General features: G+C 41.7%; 1 protein-coding gene across 15 annotated transcripts in view; it reads right to left on the minus strand.

Moving 5' to 3' along the window:
• Window positions 1-9,426: 9,426 nt before the first annotated feature.
• Window positions 9,427-25,802, minus strand: part of ESRRG (estrogen related receptor gamma) — a 429,120-nt gene continuing 412,744 nt past the window's right edge. For 14 of the 15 annotated variants that reach the window (XM_079763434.1, XM_079763447.1, XM_079763440.1 and 11 more), the window contains 2 exons: window positions 19,602-19,871; window positions 9,427-13,431 (listed from right to left, as the gene is read on the minus strand). In XM_079763434.1, the coding sequence (XP_079619560.1) occupies window positions 13,187-13,431; window positions 19,602-19,871 (515 nt within the window). In that variant the 3' untranslated portion in view covers window positions 9,427-13,186. Of the gene's footprint in view, window positions 13,432-19,047; window positions 19,872-25,802 lie in introns of those variants that run through there. The other variant, XM_079763439.1, reaches the window with a different exon arrangement.

A 25,802-nucleotide genomic window follows, 5' to 3' on the forward strand; every position in this document is an offset into this window, starting at 1 on the left:
TCTCAGTTGTTTTTCTTATCAGCCACCGTCAACTTTTTTTCTTCACTTCGCATGGATACAAATATTCAAGTGTATTATTTGATTTAAATAAAATTCCATTGACATTCTAATTTAATATTCAAAAAGTAAATTAAATATTTTCAACATCTAGCAAGGTTCTACTCAGAAATCATACACGGGTTCCAGAATCAAGCAAACAAAAAGTAACACTATAGGAAGAAAACCATTTAATTACCCATAGTAGCTACATGAAAGCGTCATATGAAAGAAACCAACTATTGCCCTTCTTTTTTCTAGTTTCTGTTATTTTCATCTTGCTTTACTTGTGCAGTTATTTGTTCTTAGAGGCTAATTGGCATAATGGGTAACACACAGATTTTGGGCGGCATACAGACCTGGATACAAGTCTCGTTCTCTCCTACTTGCTCTAGATAATTTCTTTTTTCTGTTTTCTAAACTAAAACATGAAGATAACCACAGATCCCACAAGGGCCACTCTAGGAAGATTAATTGAAATAACTATTATTTTTGTTTTCCTTTTTAAAAAAATTTCCTTTAATTAAAAGATTTCTAGCCCCCTTTCCTGTGATCAGACTTTTACTCTCCCTTCTTTTGAGGAAGACCAAAGAGGATGGCTGTGGTGTGCAAGGTTTCTACTTCGGTTGTGTCACTTTGCAAGCAAGGGCGTGGCATTTTGAAAACTGCTTCTTACAGAACGTTATTAAAACCAGTTGAAGGTAGTAACTTAACGCCTCTCCAATTCCACCGGGTGTGTCTGCAAAGCGTACGCAGAATATGAGGCGATGCAGAATTACTTTCAAGAAAAATACCTCTGCTTTTACACCTGACTCGAATGAACATAAACCTTAAACTGAGGGGAGGGGAGTGGGCAAAGGGTGAGGACGAATTCCCCGTCCACGCCAAGCATCTGGCACAAGGAAAACAGTAACGAGGCCAGATGGTTCCCAGCTCTGACACAGGCCAGGGAATGCTCTGTGGACAGAAATGCCATACAGATTTTGTGTGAGAAAGCACAAAACACAGTCTTCGCAAATTAAAAATAGGAATTTTCGTGGCTGGGTAGAGGGAGAGAACTATAATTCAGTCAGTGTGCTAAAAGGATTGCTTTATAAGACCTTTTATTTATAACTCTAACTCTGTGCTTTCCTTTCGTGTAAGGTATGGGCAGTTTCAGGCTGGACAGTTACACTGGGAATGAGGCAACATAGCTGGGGCCCACTTCACCCAATAAAGTGGGGAAGGACCATGAGCAAAGGCGGGAAAGAAGGAACAGTGTACATTCGTGGCTTTGAAGACACAGGAGAGGATTTGATCTCAGGACATTTAGAGACACGGCTGGCCTGAAAGAGGGGCATCAGAGATAGAGAGTACTTAATTCCCAAAAAGAAATTTTGTGCAACTGCCCCCCAAAATTATAAAGATATATATTTTTTAAACTATGAAAGGGTAAGGGTGAAATTGATGAATCAGACTCTATAAAAATTCATGTCTAGTGGATAAAGACAAAGGTCGAAATTACTAGATGTATGACAGACTAAGAGAAGACATTTGCAAAACCTGAAACTGATGAAGTCAAAATCTTGAATATACAAAGAACTCCTGCAAATGAACAAGAAAATCACAGGCATCCCCCATAGAAAAAAAAAAAAGCAAATATGATGAATAGATGATTCACAGAAAGCCTGACCTGGTACAAAAATAAGAACAGGGATTCAGGGAAATGGAGGACAAAACAGTAATATACCATGTTTAAAACAATGCCAAAAATTTGAGAGTGAAATAAAATTATGTGTTGCTGAGGGAAAAAGAAACTGCTAGGAGGCATTCCAACTGATTTGCTTCTATAGAATAACTTTTTGGAGTGAAAATAAAATACAAATGGTCAACAATTCAATAACCCTCTCCTGGGTATATAACTTTAAAAAATAATTACATTGGTCCATAAAGAGAAACATCCGAACACGTTCATTGTGCTACTGATTAAGAAATTAAAAGCAACCTTGTCATTCATCACAAGGGGAATAGATAAAATGTGATATGGTTTATTATGCAGATTTCCTCCTAAAAACATCTTAAAAATTTAGTGAAGAATGAAAAGTAAAAAACAAGATAGTCGGCACAGCACTACTTCTATATATTAAAGTTCTTACACACACACACACACACACACACACACACACACCAATATTATATTTTTTCCAAGGATTCACAAGGACACTCGCGATGGAGGAAGGAAATGAAGGTAATATCAGCAGGTGGAAGACTGTTGTTTCAGAATCTAAGCAATAGCATTAATTCAATCCTGTGTCTCCTTGATTCAAATTTAAAAACAACAACAACACGATATACTGCCCTAACCGGTTTGGTTCAGTGGATAGAGCGTTGGCCTGGGATATGAAAGGTCCCAGGTTCGATTCCGGTCAAGGGCACATTCCCAGTAGGGGGTGTGCAGGAGGCAGCTGATCAATGTTTCTCGCTCATCAGTGTTTCTAGCTCTCTATCCCTCTCCTTTCCTCTCTGTAAAAAATTCAATAAAAATATATTTTAAAAAAACTAAACAAAAAAATGATATACTATTACTCAAATTTGAGAAACTATTAAATACAGGATGAGCCGAAACCGGTTTGGCTCAGTGGATAGAGCGTCGGTCTGCGGACTGAAAGGTCCCAGGTTCGATTCCGGTCAAGGGCATGTACATTGGCTGCGGGCACATCCCTGGTAGGGGGTGTGCAGGAGGCAGCTGGTCGATGTTTCTCTCTCATCGATGTTTCTAGCTCTCTATCCCTCTCCCTTCCTCTCTGTAAAAAAATCAATAAAATATATTAAAAAAAATAAAAAATAAATAAATACAGGATGAAAGCTTTAAGACATCAGGCTTAGGAGACAGAAATTTAGTTGAAATGTGGACTAGCAGTATTGTCCTTGGACAAGTCCCTGAACTTCTCCAAGTCTCCTTTTCTCCCATCCATGAAAGGAGACATGCATAGCACTCGTCTCCTGAGGCTGCTGTGAGCATCCCACGTTGTAAATGCATTCAGAGACCTCGCTTAGGGCCCGGCACACAGGTAGGCGCTCGCCGGGTTTCCAGCCAAACCTGCAGGGCTCGGTCACACCCACGCTGAGCGCATGCTCCTTCAGCTCTGTCCACGCAAGACAGGCGATCCTGGCTTTCACAGGCTCCCCCCACTTTGCAAAAGCAGCCCCCCCCCCCCCCCCCCCCCCAGGAAACTTCCTGCGAGTGGAAACGCCATAAAGCGAAGCAGCGATCAGTCACGTCTAGGCAAACTCTGCTGAGCGCTCCCGGGCCCCGGACGCCAGGCACGCACCATGCCTGTCTTGCTCACCGCAATCCACACGCGTAATTAAATCTCGCTTCTGATAAGCATATAGAGAATTAAATCTCGCTTCTGATAAGCATATAGAGCCTTCGGGGCGTTTCGGTACCTTGGGGCGCAGGTCGCTGACGGAGGGGCAGAATCCAGCAGGAGGAAGCCCAGCGGCTGGCAGAGGCGCGCGGAGGCCTGGAGGCCTGGCACCTGGCGCTGAGCGGGCCCGAAGGAGGGGGGCCAGGCTGCGAGCGAGGCAGCAGGCGTGGCCGCGTGTAAACGGGTGCGCGGCTACATGCGGGCGGATGCGTGTGTCACCGTGTGCAAATGCCGTGTAAATGCGTGCATGGCTGCACGCGTGGCTGCGTGTCAAGGTGTGTGTAACTGTGTGTAGATGCGTGTGTGGCTGCCTGTGTGCCTGCGCGTCTGGCTGCACGCGTGCGTGCGTGCGTGCGTGGCTGCGTGCGCGCGTGGCTGCCGTAAAGCAGGAGCCCACGCAAGTCTCGCTTTACGTCTCTGTCATCGCAAAAGTGGAAACTCTCGCAGGATTTCTTCGCTGAGTGACAGCAGGTGCGCCTGTAGGTCTTGCCTAAGCGCCAAGTGGCAGAGGCCAACTTTCTCTTTTCTCATTTAACTTATTGGGGTGACATTGGTTGGTACAGTGACATGGGTTTCAGGGGTGCAGTCTTAGAACACGTCATCTGTGTGTTGTCTTGTCTGTCACCGCGTGTCCCCGCTATACTGCCTCCCACCTCCATCCACCGCCCTCTCACTGTGTAATCACAGCGATCTGTACATGAGGTCTTTCTTTTTACTTTTTCTTAAAGAAGCGGGGGATGCCTATTCTGCAAAATACTACGCATGTTTTGCCTCTGCCCTCATGACTTTTTTGGCAAAAAGAAGAAGAAAAAAAAAAAAAACACGGGAAAACCATGAATTTTTCACCATTAGTGAACAAGGTAAGGTGTCTTCCTTAAACTATAACTAATTTAATTCTAATAACAACCCTTTGCTGGTATATGTATCCCCATTTATTGAAGTTGAATAGACTTGAGTAGCAAGGTCAGGTAGCTGGTTAGTGGAAGAGCTGGGGTTTGAACCCCGTATAACTGACTCAATGTCCACCCAGGGAACATCGATCCATGTATGTGTCATGTATCATCGTCCCCAGACTGTTTCAGCAGCACCAAATCCTAGTAAACTAGAACGAGGAAGTCAGGTGCCACCGAATCCCCTGAGTGTCATATCTAAACGTCATTTCTTTTTTTTTTTTAATATGTTTTATTGATTTTTTTTTTTTTTTTACAGAGAGGAAGGGAGAGGGATAGAGAGTTAGAAATATTGATGAGAGAGAAACATCGATCAGCTGCCTCCTGCACACCCCCTACTGGGGATGTGCCCACAACCAAGGTACATGCCCTTGACCCTTCAGTCCACAGGCCGACGCTCTATCCACTGAGCCACACCGGTTAGGGCAGTGGTCGGCAAACTCATTAGTCCACAGAGCCAAATATCAACAGTACAACGATTGAAATTTCTTTTGAGAGCCAGATTTTTAAAACTTAAACTTCTTCTAACGCCACTTCTTCAAAATAGACTCGCCCAGGCCGTGGTATTTTGTGGAAGAGCCACACTCAAGGGGCCCAAGAGCCGCATGTGGCTCGCGAGCCGCAGTTTGCTGACCACGGCCTTAGAGTATTGTGGGCTAGATGTCATTTCTAAACATCGTTTTCCTCATTAGCCAGCCCAGAAATTACTCTCAACGACAGAGAGGGGTGGGCAAAAGTAGGTTCACAGTTGTGCCTTAATGAAAGTTCACTCTTGTATTATTATTGTATTATTTTTCCATACAAACAACTATAAACCTTCTTTTTGCCCACCACTGTATTTGTTTGTGCGGAGAAAGGGATTTCTTTCCCCCAATACGTACACTTGACAATATTAGCTATATATCTGTTTTGATTTATTAACATAAAGTGGATACTTGGGGCCTGCTCAACTCATCCTCTGCAATAAAGGAAGACCAAAGGCAAATTAAACTTGAGCGGGAGATAACGAATTTCAGGGCGATTAATACAAAAGTGCCTGCAGGGTCTTTTCAGACATAAAGGAGCAGTGTTGTTCACGTGTGAAAATACGCACTCACACACTGAAAGGGAATAAAGCCAAGCCTTGCGTAGCTCTAGAGAACATTTTGGAAAATGCTCTTCTGAGTTTGGTTTTCTGAGCCCCCCCCCCCCCACACACACACACACTTTTATTATTATTATTTTTAAATAGCAGCCAGTTCTTCACTTCCCAACAAAACGGTGACATTTCCCTGAGCCTGGCAGATTGAATCGGAGTGTGAATAGAATGCTTTAATGCTCCTGCTTAGTCTGCGGTGTTTCCCCGTGAAGCCCTTCTGGCGACCCCTCCCAGCAGTTTGTTTGCCATTTCCTAAAACCAGGTCTCCAAAGTCGTCCATTACGAAGCACGCAGGCTACTGTGATTTTCATTCACCAAGGTCACAGGCATTTTGGGGGTGGGGGAGGGAGTAAGGTCCAATTCTCATTTCACTGTCAGCAACAAAATTTGTATTGACACAAGCGTCACGGTTTTGGAGTCTTCTGTCAAAGCTGTGGTACAGGGCCTCCAGCAAAATGATCCAAATAATTCCATTTGGTCTAGGACATTCTTTGCAATTCTTTTTAAAAATAATATCGGAAAAGTATATTGTGTGAGTAAAGAGCCTTTTCATTCATGTTTTGGGCTTCCAGTTGCTGGCTAAAAATATTTTTACGCACACAGACAGTCTTAAGTTTACAATCTTAACATATTACGGGCTGATCAGGAGCATTCTCGTTTTTCATATTACACATTTTTTTTTTTTACATAAATGTTAAAGGGACACCTTAAAATTAAATAGCCATTGCATTTTGAAGTTATTTATTACATGTTCTTGCAAGCAAATATCTTTTTAAAGTATGATACTTTGTAAAATGTTTTTTGTACTTGTTCAACAGAAACTTATCTGGACGCTGGATAAAGCTAATAATAAAACTAGTGCGCAATGTGTTAAGTCTAAAAAAACACTTCTTTTTGGCACAAATTTTCTCATGGCCGAATTTCTGTGGCATGCTATGGCATTGCATTCGTATATTGGGGCATCTTTCCTTTTCTATGGCTATACAGTGGATGCAATAGTTAATTATTAATCTGGCTGGCATCTGTAATGAAAAAGGGAGTTTAGGCCATGGACTCAGTACGTAAATCTCTTGTGTGGCTGCAATCATCATATTCCTGCAGCGATGGTGTCACCTATTGTAATTTTTCTGCTAATAAACAAATTTGAACTAGCCAGGAATCCTAACTTTTGAGGCTAGTTGTTTATCTCAAATATACTCCAGAGAAATATTAATGCAGTTCTGCTTTGAATTTAATTTAAACAGGAACAGGCAAAACAAATCTCTGTGGAGGACATTTGACAATAATAAAATATTTCTCCCAGCGGGTGAGCTGGTAGCAATTGCATTGTTGCAATCCAGGCTCACGTTTCGGTAGGTCATTACCATCATAACAAGCCCTTGGACCAACTGGGATGGACATGCAACATTGAGCCCCTGATGGGCACATTATTTCAGACCTTTAACTTCATGGAGAACAAGACAAATACTGCTGGGGAAGGGGGATTATATTTTGAAATTCCTTTCTTTTCTATTTTGTTTCATAATAAGATGTAGCGTGCAATCAATCTACTGTTACTTGCTTGGTTTTGTTTTGTTTTCCTCCATACGACCAAAGAGCATGAGGCTAGACTGAGAGATTTGAAAGGGTTGGGGACACTGATTTAAATACTTCTCTATCAAAAGGACTCTGGAACTATCCATTCAGTCCGTAAAACCATTGTGGATGAAACAAAAACCCATCTTGTCCTTCCTAGATTAGTCACAAATTAAATTTCACATTTAGCAGTGTACCTGAAGTTTTGACACGGGCCCAAGAATGAAGTAGTCTATCTCCATTCTGTCTCATCTCTACCTCTCCTAAATCAGCACCTTGGAAAATATGGGTAAGGTAAGTCATTCCAAGAAATCAATTTTGTTGCTGTTTTTGCTTTTTATAGTAAGGGGGGAAAATGGTATTTTGAACCACACCTAAATCCATTTTAAAGCATATGAAAGGACCAAGGGGGTAGCAGTAAAAGTTAAAAAAAAAAAGATTGTGACATATTCTCCATGAGTTTTTGAGCAGGTGTCTATTTTTCTATGGGGCATAAGCAGAGTCGAGGCCTGGGCATCAGCCATCAGCTGGGCTCTCCATGTGGGCTGGAGAAGCAAAGGAAGAGGGAGGAGGAACATGGGGATGGGGCGTGTGAAGGTCAAAACAATCCAGGTGTAATGCATTGCCTTTGGATTTGTGAGGTAAGAGGTTAAGTCGTTTTGTCTCAATATTTTTGTTTTAAATGGTCTAAAACCCTCAGAAAAATTCAGAGCCAATGTATGAATTTTTTTTTTTAATTTAGGACGTTCATGGCTGAGTTGAAAAATGTATAAAATGTAAAGCAGTGGTTCCCTCCTCTTGTCTTCACATTAGAATCACCTGGAGATTTGGGGGTTTTCATTATTCCAGAAACCAGGCCACATCTCAGACCAATTAAACCCCAATCTGTGGGGTTGGGGAATATGATGGCGTTGGTAACACTCTCCCGGTGATTCCAATACGCAGCCTCGTTTGGAAATCACTACTTTAAAGAAGAAACATCACTTATAAAGAACAGGTGCAAATAACAGCGATCCCTTGGACACAAACAACAGAATCCATTGGTCAGAGTTACTCATTGTCTCTATATCCAGAAATACAACCCGATAAAATGCCAAACGCCAATTTTGTTATTTTTTACACCACAGGCATCCCTGACCAACATGGCAGCCCCTGAGAAGTCACCCTGTCAACATCCTAAATGATAAAAACTGTAACATATCAGCAAGAGAATTATGACATTTAAGTTCTTAAAACGCACGTAACATTATATTCCGGGTGTCCCCAAACTGTCTACCCGCTTTGAATAAATTATTCATTCCAATGGGTTAAACCTGAAAAGAAAGAAACATCAGTCGAGCTATCAGATGCTAACGTGTGTGTACATTTTGGGGGACACCCTGTATTTTTAAAGGAGGACACCCTGGAAGATTACAGGCATGCTAGTTCCTTTTCGGTTTGTATCTCGCATAGTCTCAGTTCCCCCAAAATACTTGGTAAACACCCCCCAAACACTGTCAGATACTATGCCGAGCCATTGCAACTCACAGGACATGAATATAGGGGGGAGGGGGAGACAGTTTTGTTGCTAACTCCTGCGTCTTGGCGATTTAGGTAAATCTCACTCCCTAAAACCGTGTCCTCGGCTCGCTTCTCTTGAGAACTAGCCACCGCTGAAAGGCGAGAAGCTCAGTGGGCAGACGCCTGACAAAACACTCACGAGATGGGCAGAGACGACAAGAACTCGCACGTTAGCACCTGTGCGAAGGCTGCACGAGGGTCTCCGGGCGAACCAGGCGCGGGGAGGCCGCTGGCTGTCAGCATTGCCGCTCACCCCTCTGGCGTTAGAATCTGGCAGCTCCCCGCCCCACGCTCACCGATCTATCAACTCCGTGGATCCCTCATCCAGGAAATCCGGTGGGCAACTCGCCGGCTGCTCCAGAAAGCCTGCAGCTGGCTGACGAGCTCCGTGCAAAAACCTGATTTAATTGTGGATGGAGGGAAATAATAGGTGTCTCTGGTTTTTAATGTGATCTTAAAATAGGGGGGGAAAGTTTTCTGTTGTGACAGTGACATGGAGGCGATGATTTTGAGTAATGCGGAATGATGTGGAGATGCTTGGAGATTAAGTAAGAGCTATATAAAGGCTTGTCAGAATGAATTCTAATGTGCCACGAGACGCTTTGCATACTCTTAAATATGCAAAATGTCTCTCTGCGCTCTCGGATTCACTCTGACAAGCCTTTATATAGCTCTTATTTAAACGCCTGCTTTATTTTTAGGAAACAGGTACTCAGAGCCACTCTTTCGATGGAAGCAACAAAGGGCAATGTTTATTGATTTGGTTCTTTCGTGTGGAGGGAAATAAAGAAACACCATACGGAAGAGCAATCAAAAGTGGAAGCTTGTTTAATATTGCTCTACCATCATCCCGAAAGGCATAATAATTTGAGTTACACATCTGAACTGATTGGAGTTACAGAATCATATCTCCTTTTTGCATTTAACAATATATACAATATAAAATAAATACATTTACACAAATGGACATTGGTTGGAGCACACGGTATGGTACACATCACAAAAATATACAATTGATTGCTTTACAGATGTGAGGCCCATCTACAGCTATAGACATGGTTTTATTATTATTATTATTATTATTATTATTATTCTTTTTACTATTGGCTATAATGCAACTCCTGGATTATTATAAGCAGTTTAAATTTTTTTTTTGTCCTTTTACGATCTTTGCACATAAGACTGCCATAAAATGTTTTCCTAGGCAGGTAAACAGAGACGCTTAAATAATTAAAATACAATCACCAACACCCATTTTCTCTTCTATAAGAAAAATAGCAGTTTTAAATTTTTTATATCTTTTATGTTATCATTTAAATGCAAAATAGTGGAATAAATACAACAATCTGAGCTGATTGAAACACAAGAGTAACAGCAGGTAGTCACACAATCATATTGCTTTAAATAAGAACCAACTGAAAAACAAAATCAAAATTAAAATCATATAGCTAAAACATACACCTTTATAACTTCTCAAAACTTCACATTAAGTAAATGGTCTTGCCTGAAACTCGAAAAGACTTACCTCAAGCGAGGTTTTAAGCGGGGCATTTGCCCTAAAGCCCGTGCAGTAATTTTAAATCTGTATTGTTCGTTGTATTTCCTATTTATGGGGTACGTGTTTCACTTAAACTGAAAACTTAACATTGTCCTCTCTTCTTTCCACATATCTCCATCTCCTGTTTTCAGTTGGTTGGCTCTTACTTCTGAAGCCCAAGTACTTTAATGTGATACAGTAAAAACGATGTATATCTTGTATATATTTCATTTATATATAGTGTGGTTGAATAGTAGCAACTTAAACCCCGCACAGACTTTCTGGAAAATAATCTTTTTTTTTTAAACACTTACATATATAAATAATCTTATAGAATCAGCACCTTTTTATTTTCCCAGGAGTTGGATTGTTCTGTTGTTATTTTTCAAGGGATGTGCCAATTTCTGAACTCCTATCACAGCTATAAATTTCAAGTTATTGACCATCTGAATGAATTGCTAATGATGATTTATCTAGAATCACACTACAATCACTTCTCTACTGAGAAACCACAATCTACAATATAGTCCCATATAGCTAATGATAGATACACAGTATTTCTAGCATGAGGTTGATGAACCATCAACCCAAGGTATTTTGTTTAAAGCACACAAAGGAGCAAGAGTTTTGGAAACGTATCCGCACCAAAAAAGTTTTGCAACAACACAGAGCGAGTTAATAACAACGCTGTGGGAGAGATGAGTGAGTGAAAGCCATATATATACAGCATTTAAAAATTAGACTTATCTATATTCTTGAAATATTCAAAGTTTTATTTCTAAGCTATACATTGGTATTCTATAATAAACCATTAGAGAAATTATCCCTTGTTTTGAAAATATTATTATGATTTTTGATGTGGATCTGTTCATAAGGAATACTTGTTTGGAGTTTCAATCTCTTAATTCTTATTAGGAAGAACCTTATTACGGGTAAGGAATAGAATATACTACGGTAGTCTCCTGAGGAATTGTACATCCAATATTGTCTCTAATTCTACCCTGTGTCTAAAAAGCACACACCACGAGAATCCAAACACCACAAGAAGAACAAGACAAACAGTCTTTGAATGCAACATAAAACTCCGAGAAAGCACAGCAAACATGAAACATTGAAAAGCTGAACTACATCTCTTTTTGTTTGTTAGGATTACAATTTTAATTACATCTGTGTACATAGAAGAAGACTGTTCACATGGTACAGGGAGCAGCTACTAACACTGGTCCGTTGGATAGCATCTGATGGAGGTTACTGTTTCTTGGGTATTCGGCGACTGTAGGTTTTGGGGGCATCTAATCGATTCCTTCATTAGATTACACCTCTCCACCATCGGGAACCTGACTTTCTGGCTGGGACAACACTGGTTGAAAAGCAGCTGTATTGGCCTTAGCTCTTGGTTAAAAACCACAGATTAAACATTCCTAAATGAATCAACTCATACCAAGAGGTTTAAGAATTTGGTCAGGCATCCGTCCTCTTTGATGGGTTTTTTGTTGTTGTTGTTCTTCCAACTCTGGCATTATTGCCTCTTGAATGAAGACCGGCTCACAGCTCCTTCTGGGACAAAGTCTGTAACTTTGCAGATAGGCAGTAATGCATCCCTAACCACCGCAGCAGCTAGAAATCGTATGGCGATGGCACCTCCCAGGTGGAGAAGTGCGCTTCGGAAAATGCTACGGATCTGGAGTCCAGGCGCAGTGATGACAGGTGACCACCCAGAGCCACTGCAGGTGTAATCTCATCCTTCTCGTCAGAGAACATTTAGGGAAACTGGAGCTCGCCTTAAGAACTTGATGTTTGGGACCAGACGGGCACACAACATAAATTGCATCTGTGAGAATATGCACCTTCCCTTCAACTATTGCTTGAGTAGGTTAAATTCCCATATTAATAAATGGCTGAGAAGTGGTAAAGCTGGTACAAAAAAAAAAAATCTCCATTTTGTAAGAAGAAACAAAACGTTTTTTTAAAAAAATCTTCATTCAGGATTCATGTGTCCTTCATTATTGTCCATAATTGTTCAAAACCAGCACAAAATTGCAGTATTCTTAATTTCTCTTTAGTATTGCGTGAATGAATAAAGCTTAAAACTATTCCCTGAAAAAGTTACTTAGTAGCTAAACTAACAAATACCTGGAAGACTTTGAGAAAACAATTCAGGAATCAAATGGCTGTAACTGATCAAGATGGAAAAGCGATGATAAGAAGCAGCCGATGCAAAGTTGCTTAAGTTGTCTGATTAGGGGCTGCTCCCACGGAATCTGATACTGCCCTCAGTCGATCCGTTCCTGTTGCACTGTACTTGAGCTACGTTGGTTCTTTCTCTTTGATTCCTTAGTCACGGGGGACATTGTGGTTCACAATTAAGTTCACTGGCATCCATACTATGGATTTCCTTCCTTTGGCAGGGCTGGCTTCCACCACTCTTCAATTAGAGACCTCTTTTCAAAGTTCAGCAGCACAGGGAGAGAGGAAGAAAGGGAGAGGGGGGAGGGAGGGAATAAGGAAGGGAGAAAAGAAAGGAAATAAAACTTTTCTTACTACTAGAGCTATTTAAATTTAGAAGGAGAAGGATGAGAAGAGAAAGGACAGAAAAAGAAGGAAGAAAGGAAGGGAGGGAGGAGGAAGGAAGGGAGGAGGAAGGGAGGGAGGGAGGGAGGGAGGGAGGGAGGAAGGAAGGAAGGAAGGAAGGAAGGAAGGAAATGAGAGAGAGAGAGGGAACCAGTAACCAAGAAATGAAAGGAGGAATAGAGAGGGAAGGAGAAAAAAAAAAGAAGAGAAATGAGAAGAAGAAAAAAAAAAGATGCGAAATCTGAAAGCTGCTTCATAGTCTTGCTGCTAAGTGATCAGTGCAGTCTTTGCTGATTGGGGATGGCGATGGCGTTGACTAAGCTCTACGTTTCTTCCACATTACGCTTGGGTTTATTTTCCCTTTCTCGGCGGGCGTGCAGGAGGAGACGGCGGCCCAGGAGGCCTTTAGTCAGACCTTGGCCTCCAGCATTTCCAAAAAGAGTTTGTGCATGGGGACCTTGCCTTCCAGTTTGATGTTGTAGAAGTGCTGCACGGCCTTGGTGGAGGTCTGCCTGAGCAGGGGCAGCGTCATCAGCATCTTGCCAGCCCTGCGCGGGTCCTCCACGTGCTGGCCGGCTTCATAGTCCTGCAGGGCCTCGTGCAGGACGTCCTGGAGCTTCTGCACGGCCTCCACATCCTCTATGTGCATGGAGTCTGCGCGACAAAGCAAAGGACAGACACAACGCTATTAGTGATCGTGAGAAGCCCGCGTGCGGCAGAGTCCTGCACGTTAAAGGCTATCCTTCCACTCCCCTCAGCTGTGAAATCTCTAAACATTGCGTCTCCCCTTTCCAAATGGTCTATTTTTGGGGGGTATACATTTCCCTAGAGTTGATAATTTCCAGTGCTTCATAAGAACATGGGAATTAACCCTAGCTGGTTTGGCTCAGTGGATAGAGCATGGGCCTGCGGACTGAAGGGTACTTCCCAGGTTTGAATCCGGTCAAGGGCACATGACTAGGTTGGGGGCTCAATCCCCAGTAGGGGGCATGCAGGAGGCTGCCAATCAATGATTCTCTCTCATCATTGATGTTTCTATCTCCCTCCCCTTCCTCTCTAAAATCAATACAAAAATATATTTAAAAAAAGAACATGGGAATTATTATAAAAGATTCATTACTGAAAGGGTGAGGGTTGTTGTTTTTTTCTTAAGAAGAAGCAAGAGAAACCTTTCTTTTAACAGATTATGACCATGGCTAGGTTATTCATTACCTCATTCACGTATATATTCATTCACTCAACAATCGTGGAAGGCCATCTAGGAAAAGTATTAATTTCGGTGCCGTGGTGGTGAAGTTGTTAAAAATCCTGACCTTGCCCTGACAAAGCTCACATATCCCAAAAGATAAGAAACACGCTGATGACGGAGATTTTTAAAACTCCACGTATATAGCCTGGATCTAACACTGTGTTCCGTTGTAGAATTTTCAGTTACTATTCACGGTGCCTTAAAAGATCCTTACGTAGTCTGCTTCTCTGCTGAGATACAAATAACGCCTTTAGATTAATGAGTTCTGAAATTTAATTTAAAAATCCAATCCGATCAAGCAAGGAAAGGGTTAACAGGGTTGCCACGATTATTCTTGGGAGAAATGTCAGATTGGGGCGGGGAGGGAGGTATAAAAGTTACAGCTCTAAAAGAGACACTTAATTATATACAAGTTTGAATCATTTAGCATGTTTTATTGATTCTGATGACAGTTTATCTGTTAATTATACATAATGGGGTCTTTGGGGGGAATTCTGAATGTTTAATAATTCTGCTTCTCTAAGAATACAGAGTTCTCAGATATACGTAGTTAGCCTAATCTTTCATATAATTCAAATATCACATGCATAAAAAGAGAGAGAAAACGTAATTGAAAATCAAGTGGCTAAACATATGATAAAAAATTATGGCATAGTAATTAATAGATTGACTGCTATTGTAAGCGGTAACATGTTTTTAAATTTTCTTTGTGTTTTTTTTTCTTTTACATGGTTATTTTGAATCATTTCACAATATAGTTGGTGAACTATTTATAATAGGTGGTTAATGACACATTTCTTTGAAAGAGTTTTGAATAATCTGAAATACAGTTGTTTATATGTATTTACTGCTCAAGACTTGATTCCTGCCTGAAGGAGCCCAAAGAAGGAATTCTGCTCCGTTAGAAATGTGCATGTGGTGCCCTGGACTGGAACTCAAGATGTTCTCTGCCCTGGCTGGTGTGGCTCAGTGGTTGAGCCTCAACCTATGAACCAGGAGGTCACGGTTCGATTCCTGGTCAGGGCACATGCCCATGTTGTGGGCTGGATCCCCAGTAGGGGGCATGCAGGAGGCAGCCCATCAATGATTCCCTCTCATCATTGATGTTTCTATCTCTCTCCCTCTTCCTTTCTCTCTGAAATCCATAAAAAAATATGTATATTTTTGTAATAGGAGTTGAAATTTTCCTGAACCTGTCTCATTCAACCTCCCATCTTCATCAGGAACCTCTATACCACATTTTCACAAAGACATTTCCATATATGTAGAGCATTCCACTTGATAAGGAACCAAGCTAATATTTAGAAATGTCTTCTTCATATTGTCCCCAATCTGTCTCCAATGACCAGTAGTTGGTCCTGGTCCTAGTTACTGGGACAATACAGGGTACATGCATGTCCTTCTACATGGCAGGTTTTTATATGCTTGAAGTCAGGGCACAGTCCCCTCTGGGCCCACCCCAAGCCCAGCCTTCCCCACTTCTGGGGCCCCGCAGGAGATATATTATAGGATGTCACAGGAAATCAGGCGAGAACAAATAGCAGAGAGCTATGCTCACAAACAGCAATTAAGACTTCAAACTATTCTTTAAAGGCTGTGATTTAGCATGTGAGATTTAGAAATGATTTAATCAAATTACTATGATAATTTAACTTCCCATTTACAGAAAAAGATTCTAAGTCATTTTAGCTTTGCCCGTTCTCGGATCTGCTAATACTTTAAATGCAAACTCACTAAATCTGAACTATTTAATTAGACCATGATTCAGCTGGCAGGCTGCTGAAGAAAATATTAATCTCCATTAGAGATCCCAGTTCAAGTTCTGGCTCTGTGGCTTTCATCTCCGTTCTGTTCTTTCGGCTAAATTTATACACGCATGCCAGGCCCAATAGAAACGCCATTATTTATGGAATTATTTAGCTCTGGTTGCGGGTGATGGTCTCTTTTTAACTTTATGTTTTTAACGGAAATAGTCCCAGAATTCATGCTAATGGGAACCAGCTAAAACTTAACAATGAAAATCATAGGTTTATGAACTAACTAGACGGGGTGAGGCTATACTTTAAAAACAATGGGTAAATTGTTAAAACAAACAAACAAACACACACACACACACACACACACACACAAAAAAAAAAAAAAAAAAACACACACACAAACATTGATATTCTTGGGCCCAAGCCCAGAAAATTGGGGCGGAATCAGGACATCAGTATTTGTTAAAATCTGAGCGATTCTATGGCCAAGCCAGATAAAAATGAGCATATTACCTTGGGGGCAGTGGCAATAGTTTCAAACAAATTCTTAGACATAAACGCTAGAACAATCTCAAGAATAGATCCCCATGATATAACCTTACCCAAAAGGCTTGTAGTAATATTTCATTGCATTTTCCACTAACAACGTAAAATTAATTACAGAGGTCTGCATATGAAAAAAAATCCTACACATGAGAAAATTGGGCCTATTAATTACAGTGTTAAAATGGCGACCTCAGTTGTACTTTTAAAATTCCACCTCAGAGACATGTATCAGTGATGCGATCATTGTTGGCACTCAAAAATAAGACAATGCATATTTTAAGCGAGTCTCTGGGTTATTTTTTTTAACCTTCAAAATTAATTGGAACAGTTATATAGGGTTTCCAAATATTTGAATGGGAGAATTACAGTATTAGTTTGTGATACATTATTTCTTTGTTCTTTTTGTCACACACCTGATAATAGGTACTACACTACCACTGGTGTTCTGGTGGACTAAATATTCCTGAATTCACACATGACAGAAACATAGCTACAAAAAATATGACAGTCATTAACAGGAAGCCAATTCCCTGTTTCCCAAGCATAAGCACAACATTTATAATTATTGAATAAAGACAGATGTTTAAAATAAGCTAAAATTTAGATTAATGAGACAATGCTTGTTAACACCTACAGCCACACGGGGAATGCTAAGATACCTATAAATTAAATGACACTGAAATAGATTTTTTTTTTTTGGCACAGAAAGTCACTTAAGCGGATCTGAAATTTCTAAATACTAAAAAAGAAAACCTATGAGCTTTTCAGGGTATCTAGGAATAGTGACAAAAATTTTCATATTGACATATTTAAGAGCAGTTTAAGAATCACTGGATCTCAGCAAGATCAAATCTACAACTTTATCACTGCCCTCCCAATAATGGTAAAAAATAAAATAAAAAAGGAATGAATGACATCATATGCAGTATCAAAGAAAATGACTTTTCTGCGTCATTTATCCCAAGCTAAAATGGTGGAGCTCACAGGTCAGAGAAGAGAAAGGCCACATTTATACAACACAGGAGAGGTGGCATACTTAGGAATTAAAATGGCCCTTATAATCATTTCTTCTTTATTAGGATGCTGACTCAACTTCTCAGTATTGAGAGGCTCAAAGACTGTTAAAATAACACAGGAACATTTTGTGACATGGAGACATTTTCTTAGAAAAAGCAGTGCTGCTCAATACTATAATAAGGGGAGACTTGGGGGGGGGGCTTGTTAATTATCTCTGGCTTTAAACAAGAAAAACAAACTAACTAGCTCTTTAAAGATCCTAATAACTAGTCCCTGCTCTGAAATAGGGCAATTCCTCCCCCTAAGGGAAGAGTGGGTGGGATTCGAATATTTATCTATAAAAATATGAAGGATTATACTTCTCAACAACAGAGACAGAAATGCCATCCATTCAGGCACTCAAATTATAATCCATAGCCATACCATATGCCTCCAACTTCTAAAATTATAAACATTTCAGCCATTTTGATGACAAAATCTTAGCATTGCTCAGCATTCATGATGTAGTTATTTTTTTTTAAAAAGCAATTTGAAGCATAAAGGATAAAAAACAGGCTTGCTGTACTTTATAGATAATTATTCAAGGAAATGTTTAAATTTGAATTACTATGTGATTACCAAGTAAAAATTCACAAATCTGTCATCTAATTATGAGAGGGGCTATAAAATGAAGTCTCTGCAAATTAATAAATTCTCAGAAAATTGCTGTCCCGATTTCCCACTTTGGCTTTCCAGAGAACAGGACCAGGGACCCTTGATTTTGCAAGAGCAATGCCATTTGTCATAATGAGTCATAATGTACAGTTTCCCAGGGAAACAGAAGAGAATGGTGTGGTTAACAACTAAAAGGGCGAAATGCTAAACTCCATTATAAAGACCCATCGGAAAGTACAACTTCATTGTTGAAAACAATGTCCCTCCTATCCGTCCCAGGATCCGTGCATCAATATTGTAGATGAACTGTTAATGACAAAATCAATTAAAAAATTATTTCTAAACACAGTCACGCGTCCCCCGGCTCTCACGGGGGCAATCTGGGCAGAAGGGCTCATCTCCCTAGGACCGCGCCAAATCACCCCTCCGTCATCCCCAACTAAGCAAAAGCAATCTGGTTTTTCATTTTTCAGCGCGGCTGAGCCCAGCCTGAGATTGATCGTCACATATGGCCCCAGAAAGCAAACTGTCAATACCTTGAAAGCTGCAGAATTTGAACAAATAGCCGTCCGCCCATTCAAGCCACTCACTGCATCCCATTTAACAGATTTTATTGACAGTTTCCTCCTTGTAATTAAAGGGAAAACTACTGGCCGGCAACCAAGATAAAGTTCAAAGATAGGGTCAAAACAAAAGCAGATGGAGGGGCACGGAGTGACTGTCAATGGGACAGAGCCGCCCGGCGTGTTATCGACGCGCAGGTATCTAATGATCGGCCCGTCATTAAGGAGGGATCTAGCCTGCACTCTATGCAAATGAGGAAACAGACTTAAGACCACAAGAAAGGGTTCAGAGAGACACAAGGGGGGAACCAACAAAGCGCCAACGATTTTTTTTTTACATGCCAGAGGTTGCCGCCTCTTTTAGTAAGTTTGAGTGTAAATGTAAAGGCTGTTTATCCCCATCCTGCTTAACCCTCACTGCAGAGGTAGGCAGTGCCTTTGAGGGGACTAGCCCCGCAGCCCAATTTGACTTTTAGAGAATTCCAGAAGGTGAGAAAACAGAGGGTTCTTTGATAACCAAAATTTAAAAAATATATACAAAATATGTGTTTTTTTCCAATTGCAAAATGTGCATTTTTTAGGGGGAAACAATGGTTTATGTGTATTTGTAATGCACACAAGACAACTGGAGCTAATTTTGTCATGGGAATGTCCATGTACACTACAAATCAGTAAATGCATGAGGTGGCAAAAATCCCACAGCTTGCCATAGGCAAATGTAGGGTGTCCCCCCAAAATGTATCCACACACTTAGAATAATGATAAAGGCAGTGTTTATTAAAAAACATGTCATTTCAAAATGGAGCTGTCAGCTGTTGAAGTGTGCATACATTGTGGGGGACACCCTGTATAATAAAAATAATTCCCATCACATTGATTTTCCTTCTTTATAACTTTTCACCAGAAAGCTGCGATGATTCTAATTTTGCTGATTCATACAGAATTTACAACTGGGCCCAGAGGATCTCGGAAGAAGTTAAGGGAAAAGATAAAAATGACACAGGAAAAAATGTACCAAGGACCACTCAATATGCCAACCTGAATTAGCGAGAGCTATTGCTTTGAGGGTGACGAATTCCTCTTTCTCCAGCTTCATGCTCTTGTATTTCTTCACCAGCTGCAGGATGGCATTATTTAGGTCGAGCAGGCCTGCTAACTTGGACTGGTCTTCATCCATTATATAATCGTCTGCATAGACAAGTTCATCCTCAAACGAGAGAGATCGGTATACGACACCAAGGATCAAAATTTCCATCCAAGCACTCTGCAGGAGGCTCATCTGGTCCGCCAGGGACAGCGTGGAGAAGCCTGCATGGGGAGACGAGCAGATCAAGTTACCATATAGCCATCATTTCATAAGGACGCATTCGTTTCAATGGTGGGCGGCCTCTGCATTAGGGCTGGGAATTGTGCTGAGTTGCCATTAGATGCTCTTACATTCTCCCCTGATCACTGCGCGAATGGCAAAGTAAAAGTCACGAGCCAGCTCCAATACAGTGGTGTTTTCCCGAGCTTTCATAGACGGGGCTGAAAGCAATACAACAGAGAATTCTGTATCTTTCACTTGAGAAGAAAATGCGATGTGATAGTTAAATACGCTTGATTTTCTGGCGAAGGTCTTAATGGCTCATAGGAAGTCAGATTTTCAATGTCCTCAGGTCTACAAACTGCTATTGATAAACAGAATAAAAGTGTCTTTCTTAAAAAAGCCAAAAAAAGAAAGGAAAACGTAATTTAGGTCAAACAATTTGGGAACATTTCTCTAGAATAGTACAAGCACAGTGGACAATTAGTATGCTTACACTCACAAGAAACTTTGCAATTGGATATTTGTTCCCATCAATATTTAACATGAATTCCTTTTAAAAAGTGATTATTGGTATAAAGGAGAGTGGAGTACTTAGCGTCCTGGCCTCCTCCAAACAGAAAAGCAAGTTTGTTCTTAGGATTAAGACCCAGTTATTTTAAAAGTTGAATATGAGGGCAATGAGGTTGTGCAGAGGACATGAGCAGAGCCAGATCAGAATTTAAATATTTGCTCCACTGAGCTACTTACTGGCTCTTTCGTCTTGAGAATGACAATTTACTTGTACCTTAATTTTTTACTGGAAAGTATAAAAACCATCCAACAAAGCACGAACTTGTAATATGCATTCGATAAGTGTAGCTACATCAGATATTATTTTTATCTGAAATACCAGCATGTCTATTTTCAATTCTTTACTGAAACTCTATGAATGCCTACAGTCCCTTTTGAGCTTGCGTAAACATATAAATATATGTAAGAAATGGGGTTCAATAGGGAAAATTAAGTAGTACAATTAAGCCTACTTAGAAATGAAGAGATTTATTTATAGCTTCGAGGGACTAGATCTAAATGCTGAAAGATAGGTAAGGTCTTAGTGAATATAGCTAGTAATCAGCCAAATACTTTTGTAACAGTCTTTTCTTAAAAATAAGTTTCTTTTTTAAAACTTTACTTTCATTTCCAAGGTTCTGCCCAAGGAATTCCAAGGGTAACCAACCACTCCTGGGGTCTTGGAGGACCATGATTTAAGGCACTAGCGCCAGTAATTCTAGAGAAGGGGAAATCTGGGGGCAATGCCACTTATAAAATCGATGTTTACGCCCCTTCCAGACCCTGTTCCCCAAATCAAATACATGCAGTGCTACCCAACCTTCTTAGGCTCTTGCTCCGGTCATTGTTGGCGTCATTTTTATTCCTATCACACTGCCCATGTCCCATGTGGTATCAGCAACGACAGCACAGTAAGAAGAAAGGTCAGGGTTCCCTGGGCTGTTGCTGATAACTAGTGGCTTGCCATTTGGCACCATCAGCTAAGAGTGTTTAATACAATCATCAAGAGGGATTAGGCCAGCTGCACTGAGGGGGTCTGCAGGCATCTGTGAAAAGCCTTTCTTTCCCTGGTTAGCAAGCTGCTGACACGGGACTGGGCAGATCTTCCTCTGGACCTGGCTGTGGAAGTCTTTTTCCCCACTCTTTTTTGTGTCTCTGCAAAGTGGGCTAAATTACTAAACGGCCTCCTAAAATCAGCCATAACAATTGATAACATTTTCAACAGACATTCAAAAGGGGAAAATAATGATCTGATGAGTCGTTTTGGCTCCATTTGCTTTCAATCAAAAGAAGGTTATCCTTAAAAAAACAAACAAACAAACAATAGCACTCTTTTTTCTGCCCCATCCCCCCACAACCAAGAAAAAAGGTGCTATGCACACCCAACTAGCTAACTCGAGAAAAGGGGACGACGTGGGACTTCCTTTCATAAGTTAAAAGGATGGAAAAAAAGACACGTCCTCTAGGAAGTTGTGAGCAAAAAGGCCTTTTCCCTTTGCCTCGTCCTCGGCCTGTCCACGCTCCCATTTCTGCGGCAGCAGATGGGCCGAGCGCGTGGCCCGCAGCCCCTGCCCGTGACAGCCCCCTCCCTGCCGGACTCCGCTGTTAGTAAATAGATTTACACATTCCCCAATCTCCACACATCTTTTCTGCCGAATAATTAAAAGCAGGATGATTAGTTTATTGAGTGGAAGGAGGAACTTTTTTATTGAGGTCCATCCGCGATGTTATCAGGTCGGCCCTGTTCTGGTTGTCAGGAGGGCGCAGGCATCCAATTTTTCTTATCTGCCTGATTAATACAAACGCCGTTTCAGGACGCATTAATTAACAGATACAAATCTGCGTTCTCATGGAAGGATCGATACGGAGAAGAAAAGAGGCATCAATGTGAATTTAGTGCTGATGATGGAGAAGGCGCGCGATCGACAGGTACGTGCAGGGAAACTTGAAAGTTGCACAGCCCCTTTGTCCCTGCGATGTACAAACGCACCATTTCCACCCGTCACAATGCTGCACACGCTTCTTTGGGATTTAATTAAGCAGAAAGAAAAAAAAAACTACAAAAAAACAACAATAAAAGTTCATTTTTTTAAGGTGGATTCAGCAATTTATCTCTTCTATGTTATTGGCTATGTGTGTATGTGTGTGTATCCTTCCTATAACCTAACTCCACTCTCCCCCCTTCCCTCTTCTACTTCTTAATGAAATAAAAAGGGGGAAAGCAAAGAAAGGCTCTCTCTCTCTCTCTCTCTTTCTCTCTCTCTCTCTCCTTGGTCAGGGAGGATGGGAAGATGGATCTGACATGAGAGGTTTGACCAGTTTGCTGCTTGCTACCTCCAAGCCTATTTCAGCCCATTAAGGGAGGGGTAAGTTGGTAAGTTTGCAAAACGATGGGAAAAGCAGCAATGTGCACTTTGCACAGAACAAATACAAGTGTGGACTCATCTCTCTTCTCGGTCAAGAAATAGCTGAATCTCAACCCATTAACCCTTTCAGACCTCACCTCTGCGAGCTGGAAGCTGGCACCCAGGCACCCCCGCCCCAATGCTCAGGTAACACCCTTATTATGGGATGGCCCTGCTCACCTGATCCCTAAGGAGACTGAATACATAACAGAGATTTTATTTTCACTCCACAGAGTTCTTCGCCCTGCCCTCTGGAGTGTTAGCTGTATTTTACATACAGACAGACACTTGGATACAATACTCTTTTCATCAGTTGATAAGAAGCATAACTGCCCAAAATCTAAATGAAAAACACATGTTTTAGTAAACTGTGACTAAGGAGTTTTGTAAAAACATGTTTGCTTTATTTGGGCACACAAACATACACACACATCAGAATGGTAATCCCTGGTTTGTGCGTTGGCCAGCATTTAGTGGTGTTTGCCAGCTAGCAGGCTGGAAGTTAGAGACCCCCCCAACCCCCTGCCCCAATCCGTAACATCTAGCTCTCTTTGGAGAGAGACCTCTTTCCCAAGGGGAATAAAAGATGCTTCGCTGTTGTGTCTTGTGCACTTCATGTTTTGTACAGCCCGGGATCTTAATCTTTGGTGTGTGACAGGTCACAGTTTTAAATGCTCGGCCATGTTACAGCGTTTGAAAATGACAGTGAGGCCGTGCATGGCACATGCTTTGCTTCCCTGGCTACAGCCCATTCCACGTGTGTCCCTGACCACTGTGATCTCCCTTCATCTCCGTCCTGGGGTCCGAGCCACTGAGTGTATCTCAGGCCTTGTGCTTGCGTTTCGCTCTGGTCTGTGACTCGCAGTTAAACAGTGTGTCTGTCTATCTGCTGTACAGCGGGCTCCCAGCTGCGAATAGCATCACCAGGAAGGATCGAAAAGAGGCAGGCACCCCTAAAGTCACAGACCCGTAGGAAGCGTGTTCTGTGCCAACCCCCTCGCCTCCGTCGCCTGGAAACTTCGGAGGATAACAGTGACGCCATGGGCACTTGTCAAGTATTTTATTTTTCCTGAGCCCGGCAAACGGGTGCACTTTGCAGCCAACTTACAAAAAAGGCGAAGCACGTGGAAGTGTGAAGGGCAAAGAACCTCTGACGGCTCATCTTCCAAAATGCACTTGCATTTCAGAACGCATACATGTTTATTTCCCGCCAGGGGTGTTGACAGAAATAGGCTGCCGTGCAGGCATTTTGGGTTTCACCCCTGCGAGGCATTTCCTTCTTGGTGGCTCCCCTGCCACAGACAGCAACCCTGTACATCTTCGGGGTGGCTGCTCACATCAGTCCATCGTGGCACTGACTGCGCCTGCACCCCGTGTTTGAACTGGAGTTTCTCTGTTCCACAAAAAAGAAATCGGAAATCCATTGGGCGTAGCTGACTGAGCGACATGGCCAAAGTGAGATACTTTCTCTCACATCCACATAAACCTAATGTGGACAGGGATGGGGGGGAGGGGGCAGTAAAGAATATCAATGGCACGAAGATTTGGTGCATAACCCTTGTTAGAGGCAAACTTGCTCTGGATTTTTAAGCCAGTTATTTGTTTCACACGAGCAGACATGTGTTGTATACGATCTGCAAAACATACAGCTCTGGGACGTATAGTGTGTGTGTGTGTGTTGCCATAGCAATGGACTTCATGAACTAGACCTCCAAAAAGTCCAGAGTTAAGCAGCTACAAATGATCAAGTACCAGGGTGAGAGCTCAAATATCTATCCGGTACCAGTAGAAGCATTTTTTTAAAAATCTTCTTTACCAGGGATGGTGGTTATTCTCTCTTGATTTCACCAGGATTTGGGCATTAGATAGGATGCCCACAGTGCTACCCTTTGCTCTCTTATTCTTTTTAGACTGACCATGATGCAGATTTCAATCATTTAGATTCAGTCACCACTGGTTTGGGTGAAATGGAGGAATACAGAAGAAAATGCAAGAATAACTGCCCAAATGGGATAGCTCCCTTTCTTGCTAATTTAATCATGTATTTCGGCTTCTGTTGATTCCTTAGGAAATGTGTGTGTTTTTTGAAAATTCTGTTTTAATCCTAGAAGCAGTGCTCACGGGGATTTTATGGAGCCATTTTTTCTTCTTTTTTTTAATCCTCACCTGAGGATATTTTTCCATTGATTTTTAGAGAGAGTGGAAGACAGAGAAACAGCAATGTTAGAGAGACGCATCAATTGGTTGCCTCCTGCACATGCCCCGACCAGGGCCGGGGATGGAGCTTGCAACCAAGGTACATGCCCTTGACTGGAATCGAACCCGGGACCCTTCATTCTGTGGGCCTATGCTAGATCTACTGAATCACACCAGCAAGGGCAGGGGAACCCTTATTTCCAAGTAGGGTTTGCACAGGACAAATGTGAAAAGCTGGAAGGCAGAACTCATACTGGAAACTTACTTACTATCCAAGATGTGGTAGAATTGACCACCATCTATAAAATTTAGCAAAGGAGTCGGGGAGCGGAGACACACTGAAGGAGGTGGGGAATGGAATGGTGGGGAGATGCCCCCCAGTCCAGGCCAGAATTATCACTCTTTGCTGAGGCCACAGGTGCCCCTGGCAGATGAGCTTGCAATCTGCCTGCTCCGGGCACAGGGATGGATGGAAACCGCGCCTGCCTGCCCGGCGCTGGGGAGCAGCTTTCTTTAGCGATCGTCCCTGGTCTCCCAGGCCAGCTTGCGGGAGAAATGAAAAGCACCACAGCAGCTAAAAAAAGGTATTCTCTCGTGGCAACACAGGAAAGCCTCAAAATGATGACAAGGGTCTTTTGTGTTTGTTTCTGTGAGTGGGCGGTTTTAACTGCCAACCTTGTTTGGGAAAAAAAAAAAAAAAAAGGCCAGGCTGTAGGGCAGATGAATGCAAATGAGAATGCAGAGATACCATAGGGTGTGTGTCATTTCTCCTGCAAATCC

This window comes from Cnephaeus nilssonii (genome assembly GCF_951640355.1).
Source record: "Cnephaeus nilssonii genome assembly, chromosome: 23".
Classification (NCBI taxonomy): domain Eukaryota; kingdom Metazoa; phylum Chordata; class Mammalia; order Chiroptera; family Vespertilionidae; genus Cnephaeus; species Cnephaeus nilssonii.